Source organism: Puma concolor, chromosome C1 (genome assembly GCF_028749965.1).
Source record: "Puma concolor isolate L17-30 chromosome C1, mPumCon1.1.hap2, whole genome shotgun sequence".
Classification (NCBI taxonomy): domain Eukaryota; kingdom Metazoa; phylum Chordata; class Mammalia; order Carnivora; family Felidae; genus Puma; species Puma concolor.
In genome coordinates this window covers 78,699,145-78,719,038 of record NC_141674.1, presented here as the reverse complement: position 1 = coordinate 78,719,038, position 19,894 = coordinate 78,699,145, and the positions used below count along the sequence as shown (strand labels likewise).

Sequence of the window (19,894 nt, the reverse complement as noted above, 5' to 3'; positions counted from 1 at the left end):
CTTAACCGACTGTGCCACCCAGGCGCCCCAGGTATTGATATATTTAAAGAGCTTCCAATGTGATTCCAATGTACAACTAATATTGAGAACCACTGTAAATTTCTGAACTGTATAAATTTGTGCAATTCTGATTATGTGTTACACTTGTTACTTACACAGTTGGAAGAAACTAAATAGCAAGGGAAATGAGATTTTTGCATAAACAGCTATATAACAAAGTTGAAGCTAATACAGACACAAAGGATGGTCTCATCTATAGGAATTTATACAAGGAAGATGTTTCTACCTCTGGGACGTTAAGGAAGGCTTCTAAGGAGGCAGTGACATCTAAACCGGGCCTTTAGGCTAGGACAGACAGATCTCAAGAGGAAAGGCATTTTAAACACAGTTCAGAGTGCTAACAAAGATGTTTGTAGGGGGGAAACAGTGGATGCAATTTAAGAACACAGAAGAATAAGTTGTAGAGGCAGTTTGGGACCACTTTAAGAGAGCCTCGAATTTCAAGCAAAATTACATGGTAGGAAATGGGGCATCACTAGGTTTCTGAACAAAGGCCTGCCCTAATCGTGAAATGATTCTTAAAGGCGGAGAAACGATGGACTAGTCAAAAGTAGAGACACATCGCAAGGAAACCTGTTTGGGAAGGCTCTCATTGCAGGAGTCTAGGCAAGTAATGAAAGCCTGATGTAAGTCAGCAGTACTGGGAAAGGAGAAAAACAACTGGGTAAGAGAAGTTACAAAGGCAGGACTGAGCAACTGAGTAGATGGGAAATAAGGGCAAGAGAAGCACCAACTAGTCAGCTTTCAATTCTGGATAATTACAAAGATGGAAATGTCACCAAAAGAAATAAGGGACTTTTCAAAGATGAACTCAAATCTCAGATTTGACACTGTGAATTGCCTGAGGGATATCCAAATGCAGATGTCCAGCAAAAAATAAAGTTTTGTCTGCAACTTAAGAGAAATGTCAGAGCTGAAGATACAACTTTGGGGGAACAGATACAAGTAATGTTCGACTGGGATGAACAATTTTCTTCCTAAGATAACTCCATTATCCTTTACCAATTATATTTGTGATTTCTTGAACCTTTCACCGGCACTCTTCTGAATCTCTTGCATCCTTAATTCTCCTATTCATGGTAACTATAAGCTGAGATCAATGGTACAGCTGGCTTTCTCCACACCTACAGCAGCATGGCTGACTCCCAACAACTGGGGGTAGGGAGTGGCAGGAAGGAGACTGGTAACACTACAAATCCATGATCTCTGGCCACTTCTGAACACTCAGTGTCACTTGTCGATTTTCTCTGGCCCTGGGATAGGTCCTGTTCCAGATCCTCTTAATGACTACTCTGGTACCACTATTTTCACTCTACTCAACCATCATCTCTTGACTCTGAGAACACAACCTCATATCCTAGTTCATGAAAAATGAAGTTGTCAGGCATGATTAACAGTCTCTCCCTGCTACTTACAAACTTATCTACAGCCACATTATTCTTCACTTATTTTCTTCCATCTATTTAAGCTATTCCATCTGCCTGTGACCATGATCCCATTTCTTTGTGCCTCCTCTGTGACCCTATTCCATGGTATATATCTACCCCTCCATCTCATTCTCAATGTCAGATTATTTTTCTTTCCTGGCTCCTTCTCCACACCCTATTAAACATGCTTTAGTGTCCTTTCAAAACAAATTGTTCAGTTTCTCTCCTACCCTTATCATAAAGTTTCTCAAAAGAGAAATCAACATTTGCTGACTCTACTTCCTCATCTTAATCTCAGATATAAAGGATTATGTATTTCTTCCAATTATGTACAGAGTTTTTTTTTTTTTTCCAAATGTACATTTTTTCCCCTTGGGTAAAGAATACATATCTATTCCTACTTTTAATGTACAGTTGACCCTGAACAACGTGGGTTTGTACTACTACATGGTCTACTTATACGCATATTTTTTTAATATAAGGCACATAGTACTGTAAGTGTATTTTCTCTTCCTGATGATTTTCTTAATAATTTTTTCTCTCATTTTATTTTAACAGACAGTACATAACACATACAACATATAAAACATGTGTTAATCAACTGCTTATGTTACTGGTAAGGCTTCTGGTCAACAGCAGGCTATTAGGAAAGTTTGGGGGGGGGAGTCAAAAGTTTTATGTGGATTTTTGACTAGAGGGGGCAGGGGTCAGTGCCCTAGACCCCATGTTGTTCAAGGGTAAACCATATATCGTAATGTATAACCTTAGCTGCAGAGAATTTGTTAGTGGCATTTAATTTTATAGTTTTGGGAACTGGGAGCATGTGAAAGTTCTGTAAATCTCTTGTCAGATGAGCAACATATTTCTCTGCAATGAAATCGTAAGAATACTAGTTATAACCTGGTGATTGCTTTATTCTTACAAAACATTTTTTTCAGTGTAGCTGATTTGCCACTCACTATAATTAAAAGCCTTCATGTGATAAACAACATCATAATGTGGGGCCCAAAAAACTCAACGGAAAAAAAAATCAGTAAATAAATAGAACTCAGAAATAATACAGGTAATTCAGTTACTAGAACATGGTTTCACTTCCACAGAAATCGTAGGTGTTCACCAAGCAGTTTGTAGTAGTTTTCTAGGTACTTCTGCTCCACTGGAATATTCAGTATTAAGACTTGTCTATTTTGATATGTCCATGTTTTAAGACAGAGTATACCTTTTCTAGTTGTACTAAAATGAAAGAAAGCTAACTCTCAAACTCCTCATTCAAAATGGATAATGGATCAACACAAACAGTAGTAATATAATATCAAGACTCGTTTTACCCTTTGGCCTTAAAATCTTCTCTAAAGCTTTATAAAAATACTTAAACACGGAGTAAAATGGAGACATTTGAATTTTGCCTCCAAGAACTATGTTACTTTAGTGTTAACTAGAACTATCAGAATGAGAAAAGTCAGAGGCAGGAAGAATATTAAAAAGGTGTTAAGTCTCTATAATAAACAATCTACACGGAAGTATTGAAAGACAACAGAGGAAAAACACACTAGGCAGTTAGGATCTTGAATTTAACAAACACTCGATACACCTGGGAATAATCATTTTTTCTCCTTAAAACTTTCACTCAAGTTTGCAAGATTAGTTAATAAAATACATTCATAAAGCTAGTTAAAGAAAGAGTTTGCCTCTAGAGTAAAATTTTCCATTATGACCCATTAATATTTGATAAATTCTTCCAATTCAACGAACAAATACCAACATGTAAAACATTTAAAGAATTCTCCAGAATTGTGTCTGTGATGCACCAGATAAATAAAGGATTTAGTGCCATGCTATACTTGATGATTAACTGCTCTATAACTGATTCTTCCATTTTATCATTTATCAGTCCACAGAAGATAAAAGAGTAAGTTCATGGAAGGTAAGAGAAAAGCAGTATTTGAAATCAATCAAGTTTTTAAATCAAAGAAACATTTAAAAAATTTAAATGTTCACTAATTTTATAATGATAGGAGTTAAAAGACAATCTCATGTTTATATCTAGCTTTGTTTTTCATTAATTTTATTCAAGATTTTATAAAAATCTATTTGCAAAAAAGCAATGCTAGATTTGGTTAAAAGTAGCAATTATTTTTAAGCTAAATAGTCACACCCTTATCAGACTACCCACCCTGGAAAATATGAATCATTACAGAGACACAGGGTCACTGTCCTTCCTTTCACCCATAATCGTAAGCAACTATTTTGTTTTTCCTGTGCAATGCAATTTTACCAGTGCTACCAATTCTGTGTTTAAGTACATAACATCAATAATAATTTATCCAAGTCTTTCCTATCCCTCCATTCATTTGCTTTATTCTACAAATACTCACTGAGTACTTTACTTAATAAGTGCCAGATTGAGATGTCGAGTGCTTGGCACTAAGGAGACAAAAGTCATCTAGACACTGTCCTTGGCTGAAGGAGATTATGTTTTGGTAAGAAAACAGTTTCAAATTCACTTCACTTACTGTAGGCACCTTTCCAGGTTTACTACTGCTTACACATTGTCCAAACAAAAATGTCTGGATGAAGGGAAAGCCTCTTATTTTCATTTGGAAACATGTCTGTGTGTGTGTGTGTGTGTGAGAGAGAATGAAGTACACGTATAAGTCCCCAGGAATGATTTGTGGATCATGAAAGATGAGAAGAAAGGGAAGGTAAAAATCATGAATATGAAAAAGAAGTTAGTCACCAGAATTAAACATAGTGGCTGTATTTAGGTCAAGCTTAGAAAAGCTGCCTTAAATTAATTCTCCTAGGGAAGATCACTGACCTGTGGTGGAGGGGGATAACAATCGGAGCAAGTAATGGAGCAATAATACCCATATGGGTTTTGGAAGAAGAAATGTATAAGGTTTGGTTCATTCACTTTTGTACAGAAGCAGAATGTTAGCAAATATTACATTCAAGGCAAGGAGAGAGAAACATGTGGAGGAAAAAGTGGGAAAGAGAGGTGGGTGACAGGGTTTAGAGAAGAAAAATTAATAGGCAAATTTGCCTTTGATGACATTCCCAGTTTCTTCATGGGTTGTATCCTGTCAATTACCCTGTATCTTTTTAGTATTCCCAATTCTGCCTAACATCTCCTTGCCCCCTGCCACCAACATGCCCAAGCCTCCACTATCCTGAGAAGTTTTCTGAAGATTTACCATGTCATATCAGGTTATAGTTGCTTCCCTTTCCTCTTCTGGCTACCATATGAAAAGAATGGTCAACATATGCTACAACTGTCTACTACAGTAACCCTTGCAATCTGGTCTCAATGCCTATCATTCTAACAAAACTGCTTTCTTGAAGGTCACCTACCTAGTTGCCAAAGCCATAGCCTTTTTTTCAACAGAGGATAAATACCTGGTTCTCAGAAACGTAGTTACCACTTCTTTCTTAAACCTCACACCTGCTTTGGATTCCTTGACAGTGTTCTGGTTGGATACATACCTTTCTGAAGTACATTGTGCTGAGGAAAACACACGCATTTTCAAGTCAGAAAGGTCTGAGTATGAGTCCCAGGTGTGACCTTGGACAAAGTACTTGTTTTCCAAGAGTCTGTTTCTTCCTCTGGGAGGTGGGACACCACTATTGACCTCTCACTGGATTGTGAAGATCAAATAAAATAACGTATGTAAAGAACCTAGTATGGTGCTGCCCATAGCTGATGTTCAAAAATGCCCATTTTCCTTCTCTTTCTGCTATCTCTGTAGTGCTTAGGCATCCTTGGCACGGATGCAGCTGTTCCACAGGTTCTATCTCATCTTGGCTCCACATTTAACACCCTCTATCTCTGCCAAGTCACCATTTCAGTGCTTACTCCAAAATCTAGGTATCTGATTTTCCTTACCACTGTTTTTTTAATGTTTGTTAACTTTTTACATAAAATGTGACAAAATGATTTGCAACAATGGGAACTGTACAGCTGGTCAGGTGAGCTTCAGAGCTGCATTACTTTAGGATCAACTTCGCTTATTTCCACCAGGGTCCCTCCTGGGGGATATAAGTATCCTGAACCCTTATAGTTGTGGTTCTTCATCCAAAGTCCAGCTCCTCAGTCATGCCTTGATTTACTGAGTAGGCCACTTCTCTTTCCACTTCAGAGCTGGAGGCATGAACTCTGGAAATGTGCCCATGTAACACGCAAGTGAGACAAAAAGCATCCAGCCAAGCACGATGACAACAAGTAACACAATGTCTAAGACACAATTGTACAGTGAAAGGCTATTCACCAAGATTTTGGCAAAGGAGTGTGCTCGTGAAACCCTCAGTTGGTAGAGGTCTTACATGTGCATTCCAGTCCTTGGTTCCAAAGGATCCACAATGCCCTCTTGTACTGCTTCTCCTCAGGTCCATCCTATTCCTCTCCTTACAGATGTACCCAAGTTTCCTTCCAGCAAACTGTGCCGTGGCCCCTGGGTGCTAATGCCTTTCCCACAGTGCTCAGGGTCCACGCTAGGGTGCTGGTCCAACTCTGGACAGAGTGGCTGCTAAGCCTGGGCATTGGACATGGGTGAACTCCTTATCATTCTTTAGATCCAATTCCACATTTTCAACTACCTAACTGGGGAACCACCCAACTAAATAATCTGCCTGAACCCTAAACTGAACAAGATTAGTCTCAGTGCTTGAAGAGCAGGTATTGAATCACATGAACCATCTCTCTCTCTTTCTTTAAAATTTTTTTAAAATGTTTACTTTTGAGAGAGAGACAGTGTGAGTTGGGGAGGGGCAGAGAGAGAGGGAGACACAGAATCTGAAGCAGGTTCCAGGCTCTGAGCTGTTAGCACAGAGCCCAATGTGGAGTTCGAACTCATGAACCGTGAGATCATGACTTGAGCTGAAGCTGGACATTTAACCGAGTGAGACACCCAGGTGCCCCAAATGCACCATCTCTTAAAATTAGTTCCCCCTACCCATTCCCCTAAAGGCACCAGTATTTTCCCAGTCATCTGTCTTAATATGGGCATACTGAGGAGATACTGAGGGTTTGGTTCTAGACCACTGCAGGAAAGTGAGTATCACAATAAAGTCAAATGAATTGTTTGGTTTCCTACTGCATATAAAAGTTATGTTTACACTGTATTGTAGTCTATTATGTGAAACAGTATTATGTCTAAAAACATATACACCTTAATTAAAAAATAATTTAAAAATGCCATAACCTGAGCTTTCAGTGAGTCATGATTACTGATCATAGGTCACCATAGTAAATATAATAATAATAAGTTTGAAATACTACGAGAATCACCCAAATATGACATAAAGACACGAAGTGAGCAGATGGCGAGCTGTTGGAAAATGGTGCTGGTAGACCTGCTCAGTGCAGGGTTGCCACAAACCTTCAATCTGTAAAAAATGCAATTACCTGCAAAGTGCAATAATGTGAAGCCTGATAAAATGAAGTGTGCCTATATTTTGACATTGTTTTTTATCCACTTCCCACATTGCTAAAACTTGTCGATTCTCGAGTTGTAATGTCTCTTATCATCTACAGGTCTCTCCCATTTAATTCTCACTGTAATCATTTTAGTTCACTGCCTCATTGCTCTTTGGTTAACTAGGCTGTTACTAGTGGAGTCGGAGAAAATCAATTTCATAAATGATGTGGGCAAGAGTGAGAATGCATGAGATTAAGGAAAACCACTGGAATCACTGACAGCACACTAGTTCTTAAAGAAGTTTGTCCAGTGAATGGATGATAGTCTGAGGGGGTCAGTGAGGTTAAGAACAAAGGATAAAATTGTTTCTTCTGTTTTGTTTTTTTAAGCTTTAAAGAGGAGTAAGCAGTTGTAGGCAGGAGGGAAGGGGTCAACAAAGAGCAAGGAAGGATAGTTTCCTAATTAACCTCATTCATACATTCACTCATTCACTGCCAAATATTTATTGTGAATCTATAATTAAACACAAAGCTAAGTGTATAATGGTGAATAAAATCAGACAAAGAACCAGCCCCTAAAATCTTCAAGTTGAATGAGGGAGGCAGATTTTAATCAAGTAGTCAGGCAATTAAAAATAAAATTGAAGGGGCGCCTGGGTGGCGCAGTCGGTTAAGCGTCCGACTTCAGCCAGGTCACGATCTCGCGGTCCGTGAGTTCGAGCCCCGCGTCAGGCTCTGGCTGATGGCTCTGAGCCTGGAGCCTGTTTCCGATTCTGTGTCTCCCTCTCTCTCTGCCCCTCCCCCGTTCATGCTCTGTCTCTCTCTGTCCCCAAAATAAATAAACGTTGAAAAAAAAAATTAAAAAAAAAATAAATAAAATTGAAAACAGAACAGTGTAGGAAAGATAAGTGCATGGTGTTATAAAAACAAAACAAAACAAAACAAAACACAAAACAACAACAACCCTATTTGTAAAGATACCTGCTCTAGTCAGGGAAGTCAAGAAAGATTTCTTGAGGAAGAAACACTTCCTCAAGTTCTAAAAGATAAAGGGGAATTAACGAAACGAAGAGGGGAGGGAAGAAGGTCCTGGACATAGGGAACAGCCTGGGTCCTATGGTGAGAGAGTGTGATGAGAAGGGCTGAAAGAGGGTCAGTGTGCTGGGAAGGAGAAGAACAAGGTAGGGTGGTGTGAGGGGAGGCTGGAGAAGAAGGGGCTGTACTGCACAGGGCCACAGAGGCCACAGTAATAAGTTTTTCTTTAAGAGCAATTGGAAGTGGATGAGATACTGGTGTAGGGTAGAAGACACAATCAGATGTGACTCTAGATCTCTGCAAGACTGACCTTCCTAAAGCACGGGCTTCATGACAGGACTCTGCTCAAAACTTAAAACATGACTTTCGGGGCACCTGGGTGGCTCAGCCGGTTGAGCGTCCAACTCCAGCTCAGGTCATGATCTCACCACTCGTGAGTTTGAGCCCCACGTCAGGCTGTGTGCTGACAACTCAGAGCCTGGAGCCTGCTTCTAATTCTATGTGTCCCTCTCTCACTGCCCCTCTCCCTCTCACACTTTCTCTCAAAAATAAATAAATGTTAAAAAAAAAAAATGACTTTCACTCTCCACTGAAGTAAGTTTATCTGCCATGAAAAGATCTCTGTAATAGACCCAACTTTCCAATCACTCTTTCCAGTTATTTTGTACTCTTCAAGAAATCCTTTTGCTTTTTGTTTTTGTTTTTTTTTTTTTCATGCTAGAAGTACCTCCAGAATGCCCTCATCCTTTCATTTCTATTTCTTGACACCCTTTCTATTTTGGAGGGTCAACACAAAGCCCGCTGCTATGAAACTTTCCTTTTTTTTATTAAATCTTTTTAGTCCAGATCTTTAGTCTCTTTGGAACTCCCAAGTCTATGCTTCCTTTTTGCCCATATGATACATTTAACTTTTTATTGTACACATTCATATCCCCTTTTCCTCAAAATCCAGTAGGCTGTAAAGTCTTTCAGTGCAGAGGCTTTGTTTAACCTTTGTATCCCCCACAGAGACTAAGAGACAGTCTTACCAGAAGCAGCTGCTCAATAAACATTGTCTATTTTTAAATTCAGATTTCTAACTATTTGGAATCTTTTCAATTATTGCATAGATGCCAGCTTCTACACTAATTTATAGTTATAATGCTACAACAAAGTGTGGGTCTCATTTCCTTCTCTGGTATATATGGGTTCTACTTATGTTGATTGTCATGGCATGGTATTATAGACATTTAAAAAAAAGACTAAACCAACTCTTTAGAAGAAAAATCAGAGCTACAAAGCAGGTGCTTATCAATTCTTTAGCTAATAATAAGATGATATTATCTCAGAGAAGAAACTCGGGTCGCCCTACAATATCTAGTTCAAAGAAGATTTATCAATGAACACTTGAGATCTTTTCATCAGTGAATAAAAAAAAAAGTAGGAAGTAAAAAAGGAAAACATTACTCTAGAACCACTTTAAACATTTCCTTAAATGTGATCTGAACAAAGAATTCGAAATTCTCACATCAAAGTTCTTTCTAGACATCCTTATTCACTGACAGCACTTATTCCCACATAAAGTGTAAAGGATAATGTAGAAGAGGGAAAAGAGGTCCATAGATTGTAGTGATGATTCTGTAAGCATAATTAGTTTTAAAACATATTTTTACATTAAAATAATCAGCTTACGCATTTTATTTTGCTTTTCACTACTGTTAAGTATAATGCTGAGGTACTAAACCACTCCATTGTTTCCTTTTGTACAGGGCAGTTTCCTCAGCTTTGATGAAGAAAGCAATATAATGTCAGCTAATATAATGTCACTCTGAGGTAGAAAGACAGTAAAGGAATCCTGGGGGTGGGGGATGGGGGGGGTGTGTTCCTCCCAGTGACTTAAATGAGTGCTCTGTAATCTTTCCACAGAGTGACTAGCCATATCACTCAAAGCATTTCTTTGGCAAGTTTAATGACTAAGATCATTAAGTAATAATACTGAGGCAGTGTTACTATGGCTCTATCAGCAAAATTAAATTGCTTCCTATACTAAATATACTCATCCTCACTGTCTCCTTCAGTAACCTTTGGCCTATTGCGTTAGAATAATTTCTTACATATATTATCTCATAGTTGAATTCACACTGCTAAGTTCATTTAACCCAGATATAGCCTAACCTCTCATTTTGCCAACAAGAAAAAAAAAAAAAAACAAAAAAACCAGGATATAATCCAGAATGAGACTGAATTTAGGGTTTTAAGAGGCCCTTGTGTAGCTAAAGGTAGTCTGTATGGTAACAAAACTACATTTATTAAAAATGATTAATAAAAATTATTTACATACATTTAAATTGCATTTACTTTTATCCTAGGCAGAAAGTTAAAGTCCCAAAATCAAGAGGCAGATGAGGCTATTAAGGAATTCTAAGAAAAATAAAATAGGTAGAAAGGAAGAACATACCCTGAAGAAGTATGTCATTATGGGCTTTCTACTTCATAACTATTATCTAGGAAACTGAGATACAAACTTTGATTATAAAAGACTATGCCAGCCAAATAAAATAAAATGTTTTTCTTATAACAGATGGTTTATGTCCTGATAATGTTTGTATTTAATGCTTTAGGATTACCTATTAATAAGGAAGCAGGGATGCTTTCCATTGATATTTCTAATTCAAAGCAAACAAGTTCTTTGTAACTCACTTTGTAGTGATATATTACATACAGGTTTGTTTAAAGGGCTGGGCTATAGTGACTTTAAACTTTATATCTAAATCCTGTTTGTGACAAACCTATAGAGCAGCTTTGTAGATGAGGGTTGGAAAAGTTTTTCTTCATAATTGTTGTTATGCAACAATTCTTTCAGAATAGTGGCTTTAACTTTTTTTTCAATGCCCTAGAACTGATATGGAACCAACCAGTGGTGTCCATATGCAACCATGATCTCACTCTTACAGTGCCCAACCCTGAGGCTAGGGTAACAGTGTCCTAAAGCCTCTTGACTCCTAGCCTCTCCTGGCTTGTCCTCTCAGTGAGCTCAGTCAGGATGTCAAAATATCACTGACAGATGTGGAGACTGACTCTGCAAGTCAAGGTTGTGACTGGCAAGGGCCAGGTACTGCCTGATACTTGCTGTCACCAATGTTCCCACTGCTGCTGCTTGGGATGAGGAAGCTAGACAGAACACCCTTTTGCTATGGATCCTTAGTGAACTGTGGCTTGAGGTTGGGGACTCTCAGCTACTTGTGGATAAAAACACTAACCATTATAAACTTGCCAAAATTACAAGGGATTCTGAGGGGAAAAATCACTGAGGAAAGTAGGCTTTGGTTAAAAATTTAAACAAGTATTTTTTCTTTAGAAAAGATCTGGATTCCTAAAGTCACTTCAATTTAAAAATATCTCTCAGCAATAAATATGTGGGGGGGGGGGTTTAGAAATAATCTAATTATTGTTTAATCATCAGTAAACAAACACTTAAACTTCACAATGACAATGGTACTGTGATAGTAAACATGATAAGATAAACAAATCCAAGATTTACAAGAGGGAAAAAAAAAACAAAGAATTTTATGGACACTGAAGAATCCAAAAATATGCCACCTGTTAACGATTCAGACATTCAATTTATATGGTCTCATATTCAACACTATGGTCATTCTGGAAGCAGGGGGCGGTCGTAGGGAGTCATTTTGCATATTAAGTAGAAATTCCCAGAACATAAGAAATAGATATTACAAGTCCATGAAGGTCTAAAATCAATCAAAATGTGCATATTTAAGTTTTGGAAAAACTGTTAATGTAAGCCTCTAAAATGACTACTGGCTTTGAGGCAAGAAGAGAAGACCTTTATAGTTCAATCTATGGAGCCCTCATACATTGCCAGTGGAAATGTAAAACACTGAAGCCACTGTTCCACAGGCTAGCAGTTCCTCAGAGATTAAATAGAATTAGCATATGATGGTAACTCTATTTTTAGGTGCATACACAAGAGAACTAAAACACGTTCACACCAAAACTTATACACAAATGTTTTTTAACAACCAGAAGGTACAAACAACCTAAAGGTCCATCAGCTGATTAATGGATAAATAAAATGTAGTATATCCATAAAATGGAATATTACTCAGACATAAAAAGGAACAAAGTACTGTTACATGCTATAGTGTTAATTAACTTTGACAACACTGTGTTAAGTGAAAGAAACCACACACAAAAGACCACATATTATATCATTCCACCTGTATGAAATGTTCAGAATCCATAGCGACAGAAAACAGATTAGTGGTTACCAGGGGATGAGGGAAGAGGAAATTGGGACTAAGCTAACAGGTATGAGGGTTCTTTTTGGAATGATGGAAATGCTTTGGAATTAGACAGTGGTGACAGCTGCATAATATAACAAATATACTAAAACCCAGAGAATGGTACACTATAAAATAGTGAGTTTTATGTTATATGAATTATATCTTGATAAAAATTCAGTTAAATATAAAAAATTCCATAATTATATGGAAAAAAAAGTTATTTCAATGATCTTCCACTATATGGTCTTAACTACTTAGAACCAAATGTTAGAAGAAAGGCCTTAGAATACTTCTGAGAACCAAAAAATTTCTAAGGAACTACGTCTTCATTTTTCATGGTATGCTCACAAACTTCTCTAAGGAAGTTAGTGATGGGTAGGCTAAAAAAAAAAATCTGCTGAGGCAAAAAGCCTTAGTCACATCTTTCTATTCATGCCTGGTACCCTAGGGAAGTGACTCTCCTGAGTGTCTATGTGTATGATGATTACCTAAAGTGGCTGCCCATATCCAGCGAAGGCTTTTGTTTAGTGATCATGGTCAAGTTGAGCTTGTTTAAATACCATTTCTCAGGACTTACATGCTACTCCCTTAACGATAGGAATACTGAAAGCTTTTAGGAGGAATATACTATTGCATGGTCTCTGCCTAGGAAGTGGGCCATAGTTCACTGGAAACAGACAGTTCAGATAAATAAAATGAAAGCAGACATTTTTGGAGATGATCTTGAAAGCTTTCCATTAGAGAACATCAAGGGCATAAAACTAGGAAGAGCATATATCCATGTTAGATTACCAGAAGTCACTCTCTACCTTCTCTTCTTTCTAGGTAATAAAAAGTATTCATCTCCTTCATTAGATAACCAAATCATTCCCATGGACCATAACATATACCCCCTAACTGGCTACGCACTAAAAGACACCTGACTCCTATGCTACAATTAACCTCAGATTATCATAATACAAAGTAGTGGCTACTTACAAAGGTTAACTTGGGTGGAAAAGTAGTATTTTAAGTACAAAAGGACACTGAGGAAACTGATTCTCATTTCTCACATGTGGGCTGTACATAAAGTAAGTCAGGCCAGTTAATTTGCTTCTCCATAGACTTCTATCTGGCTTCTCTTTGGCTGCTAGTCTGGACCTTTCTCTCTATTTGTCAGCTTTAAGTCAACATTTGCACAGTCCCCTCTTGTGTTACAGGCTGAAGTATAATGAGAAGTCAAAGATGACTTGGGAAGACGAAGAGAAAAAGGAGAGAAGGGATCAAGCTGATGGGGGTGTCCTATGGCTATAAAATCTTCTCACAAAATACCAGTCAAAATATTCTCAAGGAGAATATCCTGAGTACTGAGACCATGATGCAAAGCGATCCTACAGTTTCTGTTTTTTTCCTGTATTAAGAGTAGGATGAGAATTATGAGGAATATAAAAACAAATATGATATCATTATGAGGAGGCATCACAAAATGCACTTTAATGTCATTAATTTTTATGCTTGCTAATTTGGCAAACACATCAAAATTATATAAATTCATTAGCTTTACTCTGTATATAGGCACTAAAATATTTATAGCAGACTATCTATCTATTTATACACATCTTTATGAAAAATCATGCACTGAGACTGTGGAAAAAGTCTAATATTAGAGCATTATTTTTGTGGCAAAAGCAGATTCAACTTTGTATTGTTTCAATATACAGTATATGAGTAAAGTCTGATAAAGTTCAGCTAAGATAAAAAATTACTGTAAGTGCTTAAGCATAACACCAATTACCAGGTTACTTTACCATATTTCTAATGAGTTATTAAAAACAAACAACAACAAAAAAAGAACTGGGTCAATTTTCAGTATTACAGATGTTTTATGTAAGGAGTTCTTGAGAATCTTTGTTAATTATAACATTTATTAAAGAAATAAGAAAGGACTAAAGGGAAATTAATTTCTTCACTGTTAAGTAAGTGTATACTGTTTAAGCTCTGATTTAAAAAGTCTTTCTGTGTGCTCTTGGTAACTACTTAAGGTCTGAGTACAAAATATATATATCCATAAATGTTGCAGTCACAGTGGCTATTCAAGTCGTATGGAATTTGTGAAAAATCTAAATGAAATGGCAATAGGTCATGATTTATTTTTATAGATAGGTGTATTTCACTAAGTGTGCAAAGATGAAGTGTACATCTCAATTTGATCAATTTCTTCCTGAGATTATATTGGTATAAAATTCCCATCAGTATACACTGACAAATTGCATGTTGTGGTTCCAATTTTTTTTAAGTTTATTTGTTATGAGAGAATCCCAAGCAGGCACCAAGGTGTCAGCAAGAGCCCGATGTGTGGCTCGAACTCACTAAACATTGACTTGAGCTGAAATCAAGAGTTGGACGCTTAGCCAACTGAGTCACCCAGGTGCCCCTCAAATTTTTAAAATGTTAATACACCTGTGAAAGTGCAAGGGAAGTTACCAGGAAAATATGATTTGACACAAAAACACCTCATTTACTTTTAAGCATACAGATGTAAAAATTGAAGAACCAGCCTTCTTTCTTTCTTCTGGACTATCATGTTTTGCCTAAAATATTGATTTTTCCCCCTCTGCAAGAGTTAGACTGGAGCCAGCACAGCAACATACTAATAAAATGTATACTTTTTAAAGTGGTTTTCAAGAAAAATTTTGAAACAGCTTTCATTCATTAAACAAGTGCTATTAGTAACAAAACCTTGCAATGTTAGTATACAAAGAATAGAACTATTGTTATAATAATTAACATACTATCTTATTACATTCATCTTCAGTGACTACAACTGCCATTCAGAATCTTTTTCCTAGCTATAAGGATTTGTAAGGAGTTCACTTTTAACATGAATTCCAGAAATATCTGCAAGCAACGGCTAAACAAGTTTCATTGGAAATTTGAGAATAGATGCAAAGGTTTTCTAAGTCATAGAATAATTAAAAAAAAAAAAAGATAATCCCATGTATGCTATTATCAGTTTTAGCAACAATAAATTAAAAGGCTGAGTGGTGGGGTTACTGGTCCACAGATGTGTGAGTATGTTACTTCCTTTACCTGTTTATGTGCATGTCTCTTTGGGTACTAAAGTCTCCAAATTTTTCACTGTGTTTAAGGTTCTTTATCCAATGCTGGTCCTCAAGCCTGCTTTTTCTTCCCCCAATGACAAAATGCCTTTCCCAAAATTGTGAACTGTTAAGTGGGCAGAAAGAGAGGTACAAATCTAAAGTATAATTATACTTTATAGAAGTAAATGGGAGTAGTATTTTAATAGGCTAAGAACGAAAGGGGCTATAAATTGAGCCAGAGATTCTCCTGGGGGAAGAAATATGAATAGCTAAAGGGGACTTCCTTAGAAAAGAGGAAATAAATAAAATAATACTGGGACAGGAGACAAAAGTCTTAGAGCTGATGAGCAAAAAATAAGGAGACTCAGCTAGTGAAGATAAAGAAGGTGCAAAAGCAAAATGGAAGGGATCAGAAATAGCCTGCAAGAAGGGGCAATGGCAAAAGTTAGAATTATGAGAAAATAATATTTGAAGGGCAAAACCCAAGAAAGAAGCAGCTGACTTGGCGTCTACAGTGACCAAGGATTTTAAAAGAAGCTGAAAGAGCCCTAACTGGGCAGGATTTTACAGGTCCAGGTATCAAAAGGACAAAGAATTAGGAGAAAGACAGGTAGATCTAGATAGTGGTTAACACATAATGAAAGGTAAGAATTTAAGGTGAATGAGAAAAGGAAACAGGGTTTACTGCTATCCCAAGACTGATTGTGTAACGTGCAACATATAATGCAACTACGATGTGCAGTCTGTTTCTTGAATTCAATTAAGTTACTATTTTTATGGGTCATTGACCCTTGAAATAAGAGGTTCCCTATACTAGATCCAAAGTTAGGGAAGTCAGTGCATAAAACAACTAGCAAAGCTTTCAATATTTTGTGCCACATTGAAATCAAACACTAGAGGTTTATTTTTGTAGGGAATAATTTGAAATTTTAACAGCAGTCTTTATTATTTCATTTTATATACTTTTTTTGTTCATTGCTATACATTTTGGACAATATGTGTCAAGAGTTTGATACAAAAAAAAAAAAAAAAAAGTAGGACCTAATAACGTGTGTCTTCAGTAAGCAGCTGCTCATTAAGATAATACTTCCAGTTACTGGCTTAGAAAGCAAGATTCTGAGATTACTGCTTGGCCCAGGCCTGTGACTTGTCAACCAAAAAAGTTACTTCCTCTTTAGTATAATGAATTGCAGAAGTACAGTTAAACAGTTATCTATGAGGGTTTATTGGCAGGCATAGGATATGGTGGGTGAGCAGAGTTACTGATATTTTTTTTTTTTGCCAGTGACCAAAATATTTACAAATTTCATAAAATGGAAAGAACTTTCTAAAATATTAATAAGATCTGTTTCACAAATAACCAATTCAACTGGGACCCTGAATAGTAGAAATGACAAAAGATTTGTTCTTACGGCTGATAAAAAATTTATTATCAAGGCATTCAAGTAAAGTTATTTTCTGTGTTCTGATTTAATGAATCCTGTGAGTTGTATTTGGTTGGGTGACACAGATGTTGGCTCACTGAAGCCTACTCTAATGCCTCCCAGCACAGCCTTCCTTGGGACAGTGAAGCCAGAGTAACATGTCAGACTGAAGAAATATCAAGAAAGAGAGAGCAGGGCTGGAGATGCTATGAGGTTGGCTCATAACACTTCTTGACCTATGAGTGTCCAGTAAAGTATTCACTGTCCTATGGGCTTCAATGACTTAACAAGCTCCAAGTAGCAACAGTAATGCAGTAATGAATGGTCCTCAAAAGAAGACTTGCAATTCAAGCTGAAAAACACTACACTTACTAGAAGGTTTTAACCCTACCGAGAGACAGCTTTAGAAACCACCAGTGATTTCTTAAAAGGTGAATGAGTATTAAATGTTTTATATATGCTTCTGTACTATCTACTTTAGTTCCTTTAATCTGTTTGATTTTAAAGATGTACATTAGTTTGGAAAATAAAACTTTCCCAAAGCGATTAATGCTGAGACAAATGAAACAACATTAGATGTGTTGGTAAAATTACAGTTATAAAACGAGGCCCATTCAATGCTAATAAAAATGCATTGTTAAAAATGAAATTAAAGGGCTATTCCATATATATTCCACATGGAGTTGTCCTCTTTCAAAATATAACAAATCATATTTGCAAAGATAAAGGCCTTTGGAAGAAAATATGGTAAAAAATATAAAGAGAATAATTAAATCTTGTGAAAATACTGGCATATCACTTTACACTAGTTATTTTATCATATAGGACAGGAAAATAAGGCACAAAATAGAGGTATCTTTTCTCATGATGCTTATAAAATCAATGAACAACTTTGTTTTTCCCCAATCAAAATTCTATTTACTATTTAGAGTTAAAATCTGAAATAGTACTTACAATGACAACAACACCACAGCAATTAAGGTCCACTCTGCAGGTTTGTGTATAATATTTCTATTTGTTAACCTGTAAGACAGGAAGATAAAGTTTACCAAAGGATTGTTACATTTAAATATAAGAACCTTCTATTTTTAGATAGAATCAGATTTATAACATCATATTTCCAAAGAGCACTATTTTCTATTCTTTTTATGTTTGATAGAGTCAATAGCATATTGTGGCTTAATCTTCAGTATTGGATAATGACCATCTCAAAAGAAAGTGCTCCAGTCTTACTTTTATATATTTATAACAATAGTACTGTTAGACAAGATGGGAGTATAGGAACAACATGGGAAACTAAATTGCATAATTTATTAAAATATACACACACTTCCCTATAAACATATCTTCTTCTGTATTTTCCCCTAACCAACATTTCATTAAATAAGCTAACAAGGTAATAAGCAATTTCTGATTTTAATTTATCTTTAGTATCTTTCTACCTTGTGGTAGGCTGGCAGGAGGCAATGAAGAAATGTTATAATCCATAATTTATAGAAATAAGAGTTGACAATAAATTATAAGACTAGATATTTTTTTTTCAATATATGAAGCTTATTGTCAAATTGGTTTCCATACAACACCCAGTGCTCATCCCAAAAGGTGCCCTCCTCAATACCCACCACCCACCCTCCCCTCCCTCCCACCCCCCATCAACCCTCAGTTTGTTCTCAGTTTTTAAGAGTCTCTTATGCTTGGCTCTCTTCACTCTAACCTCTTTTTTTTTTTTTTTTCATTCCCCTCCCCCATGGGTTTCTGTTAAGTTTCTCAGGATCCACATAAGAGTGAAACCATATAGTATCTGTCTTTCTCTGTATGGCTTATTTCACTTAGCATCACACTCTCCAGTTCCATCCATGTTGCTACAAAGGGCCATATTTCATTCTTTCTCATTGCCACGTAGTACTCCATTGTGTATATAAACCACAATTTCTTTATCCATTCATCCGTTGATGGACATTTTGGCTCTTTCCATAATTTGGCTATTGTTGAGAGTGCTGCTATAAACATTGGGGTACAAGTGCCCCTATGCATCAGTACTCCTGTATCCCTTGGGTAAATTCCTAGCAGTGCTATTGCTGGGTCATAGGGTAGGTCTATTTTTAATTTTCTGAGGAATTTTCCAGAGTGGCTGCACCAATTTGCATTCCCACCAACAGTGCAAGAGGGTTCCCGTTTCTCCACATCCTCGCCAGCATCTATAGTCTCCTGATTTGTTCATTTTGGCCACTCTGACTGGCGTGAGGTGATATCTGAGTGTGGTTTTGATTTGTATTTCCCTGATGAGGAGCGACACTGAGCATCTTTTCATGTGCCTGTTGGCCATCCGGATGTCTTCTTTAGAGAAGTGTCTATTCATGTTTTCTGCCCATTTCTTCACTGGGTTAGCAATTTCTTACTTGACACATCCCCAAAGGCAAGGGAATTAAAAGCAAAAATGAACTACTGGGACCTTATGAAGATAAAAAGCTTCTGCACAGCAAAGGAAACAACCAACAAAACTAAAAGGCAACCAACGGAATGGGAAAAGATATTTGCAAATGACGTATCGGACAAAGGGCTAGTATCCAAAATCTATAAAGAGCTCACCAAACTCCACACCCGAAGACTAGATCTTTATCAAAAAAAAGTTTTTAAAATCAGTTTCTAACTCTATCACTCAGCAATTGATGACAACAATATACACTGTAGTAATTTAGTTTCTCATAAAGCATTTGGAAAAATTACTCCAAATAAAAAAGTGATATAAATCAGTAAGGAAAAAAAAAAAAAAAACAGCCAGTAACATCTGATAAAGGATGGTTACCCAAAATATACAAAGAACTCTTAAAATTTAACAGTAGGAAAATAAATAGCCCAATTACAAAATAGTCCAAATACCTTAACAGACTTATCAAAGATAAACAAATGACAGATAAGCACATAAAAAGACACATCACATCTCAAGGGGAATGCAATTTAAAACAAGATACTAGGGGCGCCTGGTTGGCACAGTCGGTTAAGCGTCCGACTTCAGCCAGGTCACGATCTCGCGGTCCGTGAGTTCGAGCCCCGCGTCGGGCTCTGGGCTGATGGCTCGGAGCCTGGAGCCTGTTTCCGATTCTGTGTCTCCCTCTCTCTCTGCCCCTCCCCCGTTCATGCTCTGTCTCTCTCTGTCCCAAAAATAAATAAA

General features: G+C 36.9%; 2 protein-coding genes across 12 annotated transcripts in view; both read right to left on the bottom strand.

Annotated features, from left to right (window-relative positions):
• RPAP2 (RNA polymerase II associated protein 2) overlaps positions 1 to 19,894 on the bottom strand; it is a 98,747-nt gene that overhangs the window by 19,936 nt on the left and 58,917 nt on the right. For all 11 annotated transcript variants that reach the window (XR_015254878.1, XR_015254875.1, XR_015254876.1 and 8 more), the window contains exon 11: positions 17,677 to 17,745. Coding sequence is in view for 7 of the 11 variants with exons in the window: in XM_086717539.1 (XP_086573665.1) it covers positions 17,677 to 17,745 (69 nt within the window). In the remaining 4 variants the exon portion in view is untranslated. The remainder of the gene's footprint in view (positions 1 to 17,676; positions 17,746 to 19,894) is intronic.
• On the bottom strand, positions 35 to 5,801 carry LOC147578171 (mitochondrial sheath formation-associated protein-like). The gene has a single exon (XM_086717551.1). It carries the CDS (start codon positions 5,681 to 5,683, stop codon positions 5,591 to 5,593), a length of 93 nt encoding a protein of 30 aa, XP_086573677.1. The 5' UTR covers positions 5,684 to 5,801; the 3' UTR covers positions 35 to 5,590.

Coding starts and splice junctions, on each gene's coding strand:
- LOC147578171 (XM_086717551.1), bottom strand. CDS start 5,683: ATGCTTTTTGTCTCACTTGCGTGTTACATGGGCACATTTCCAGAGTTC.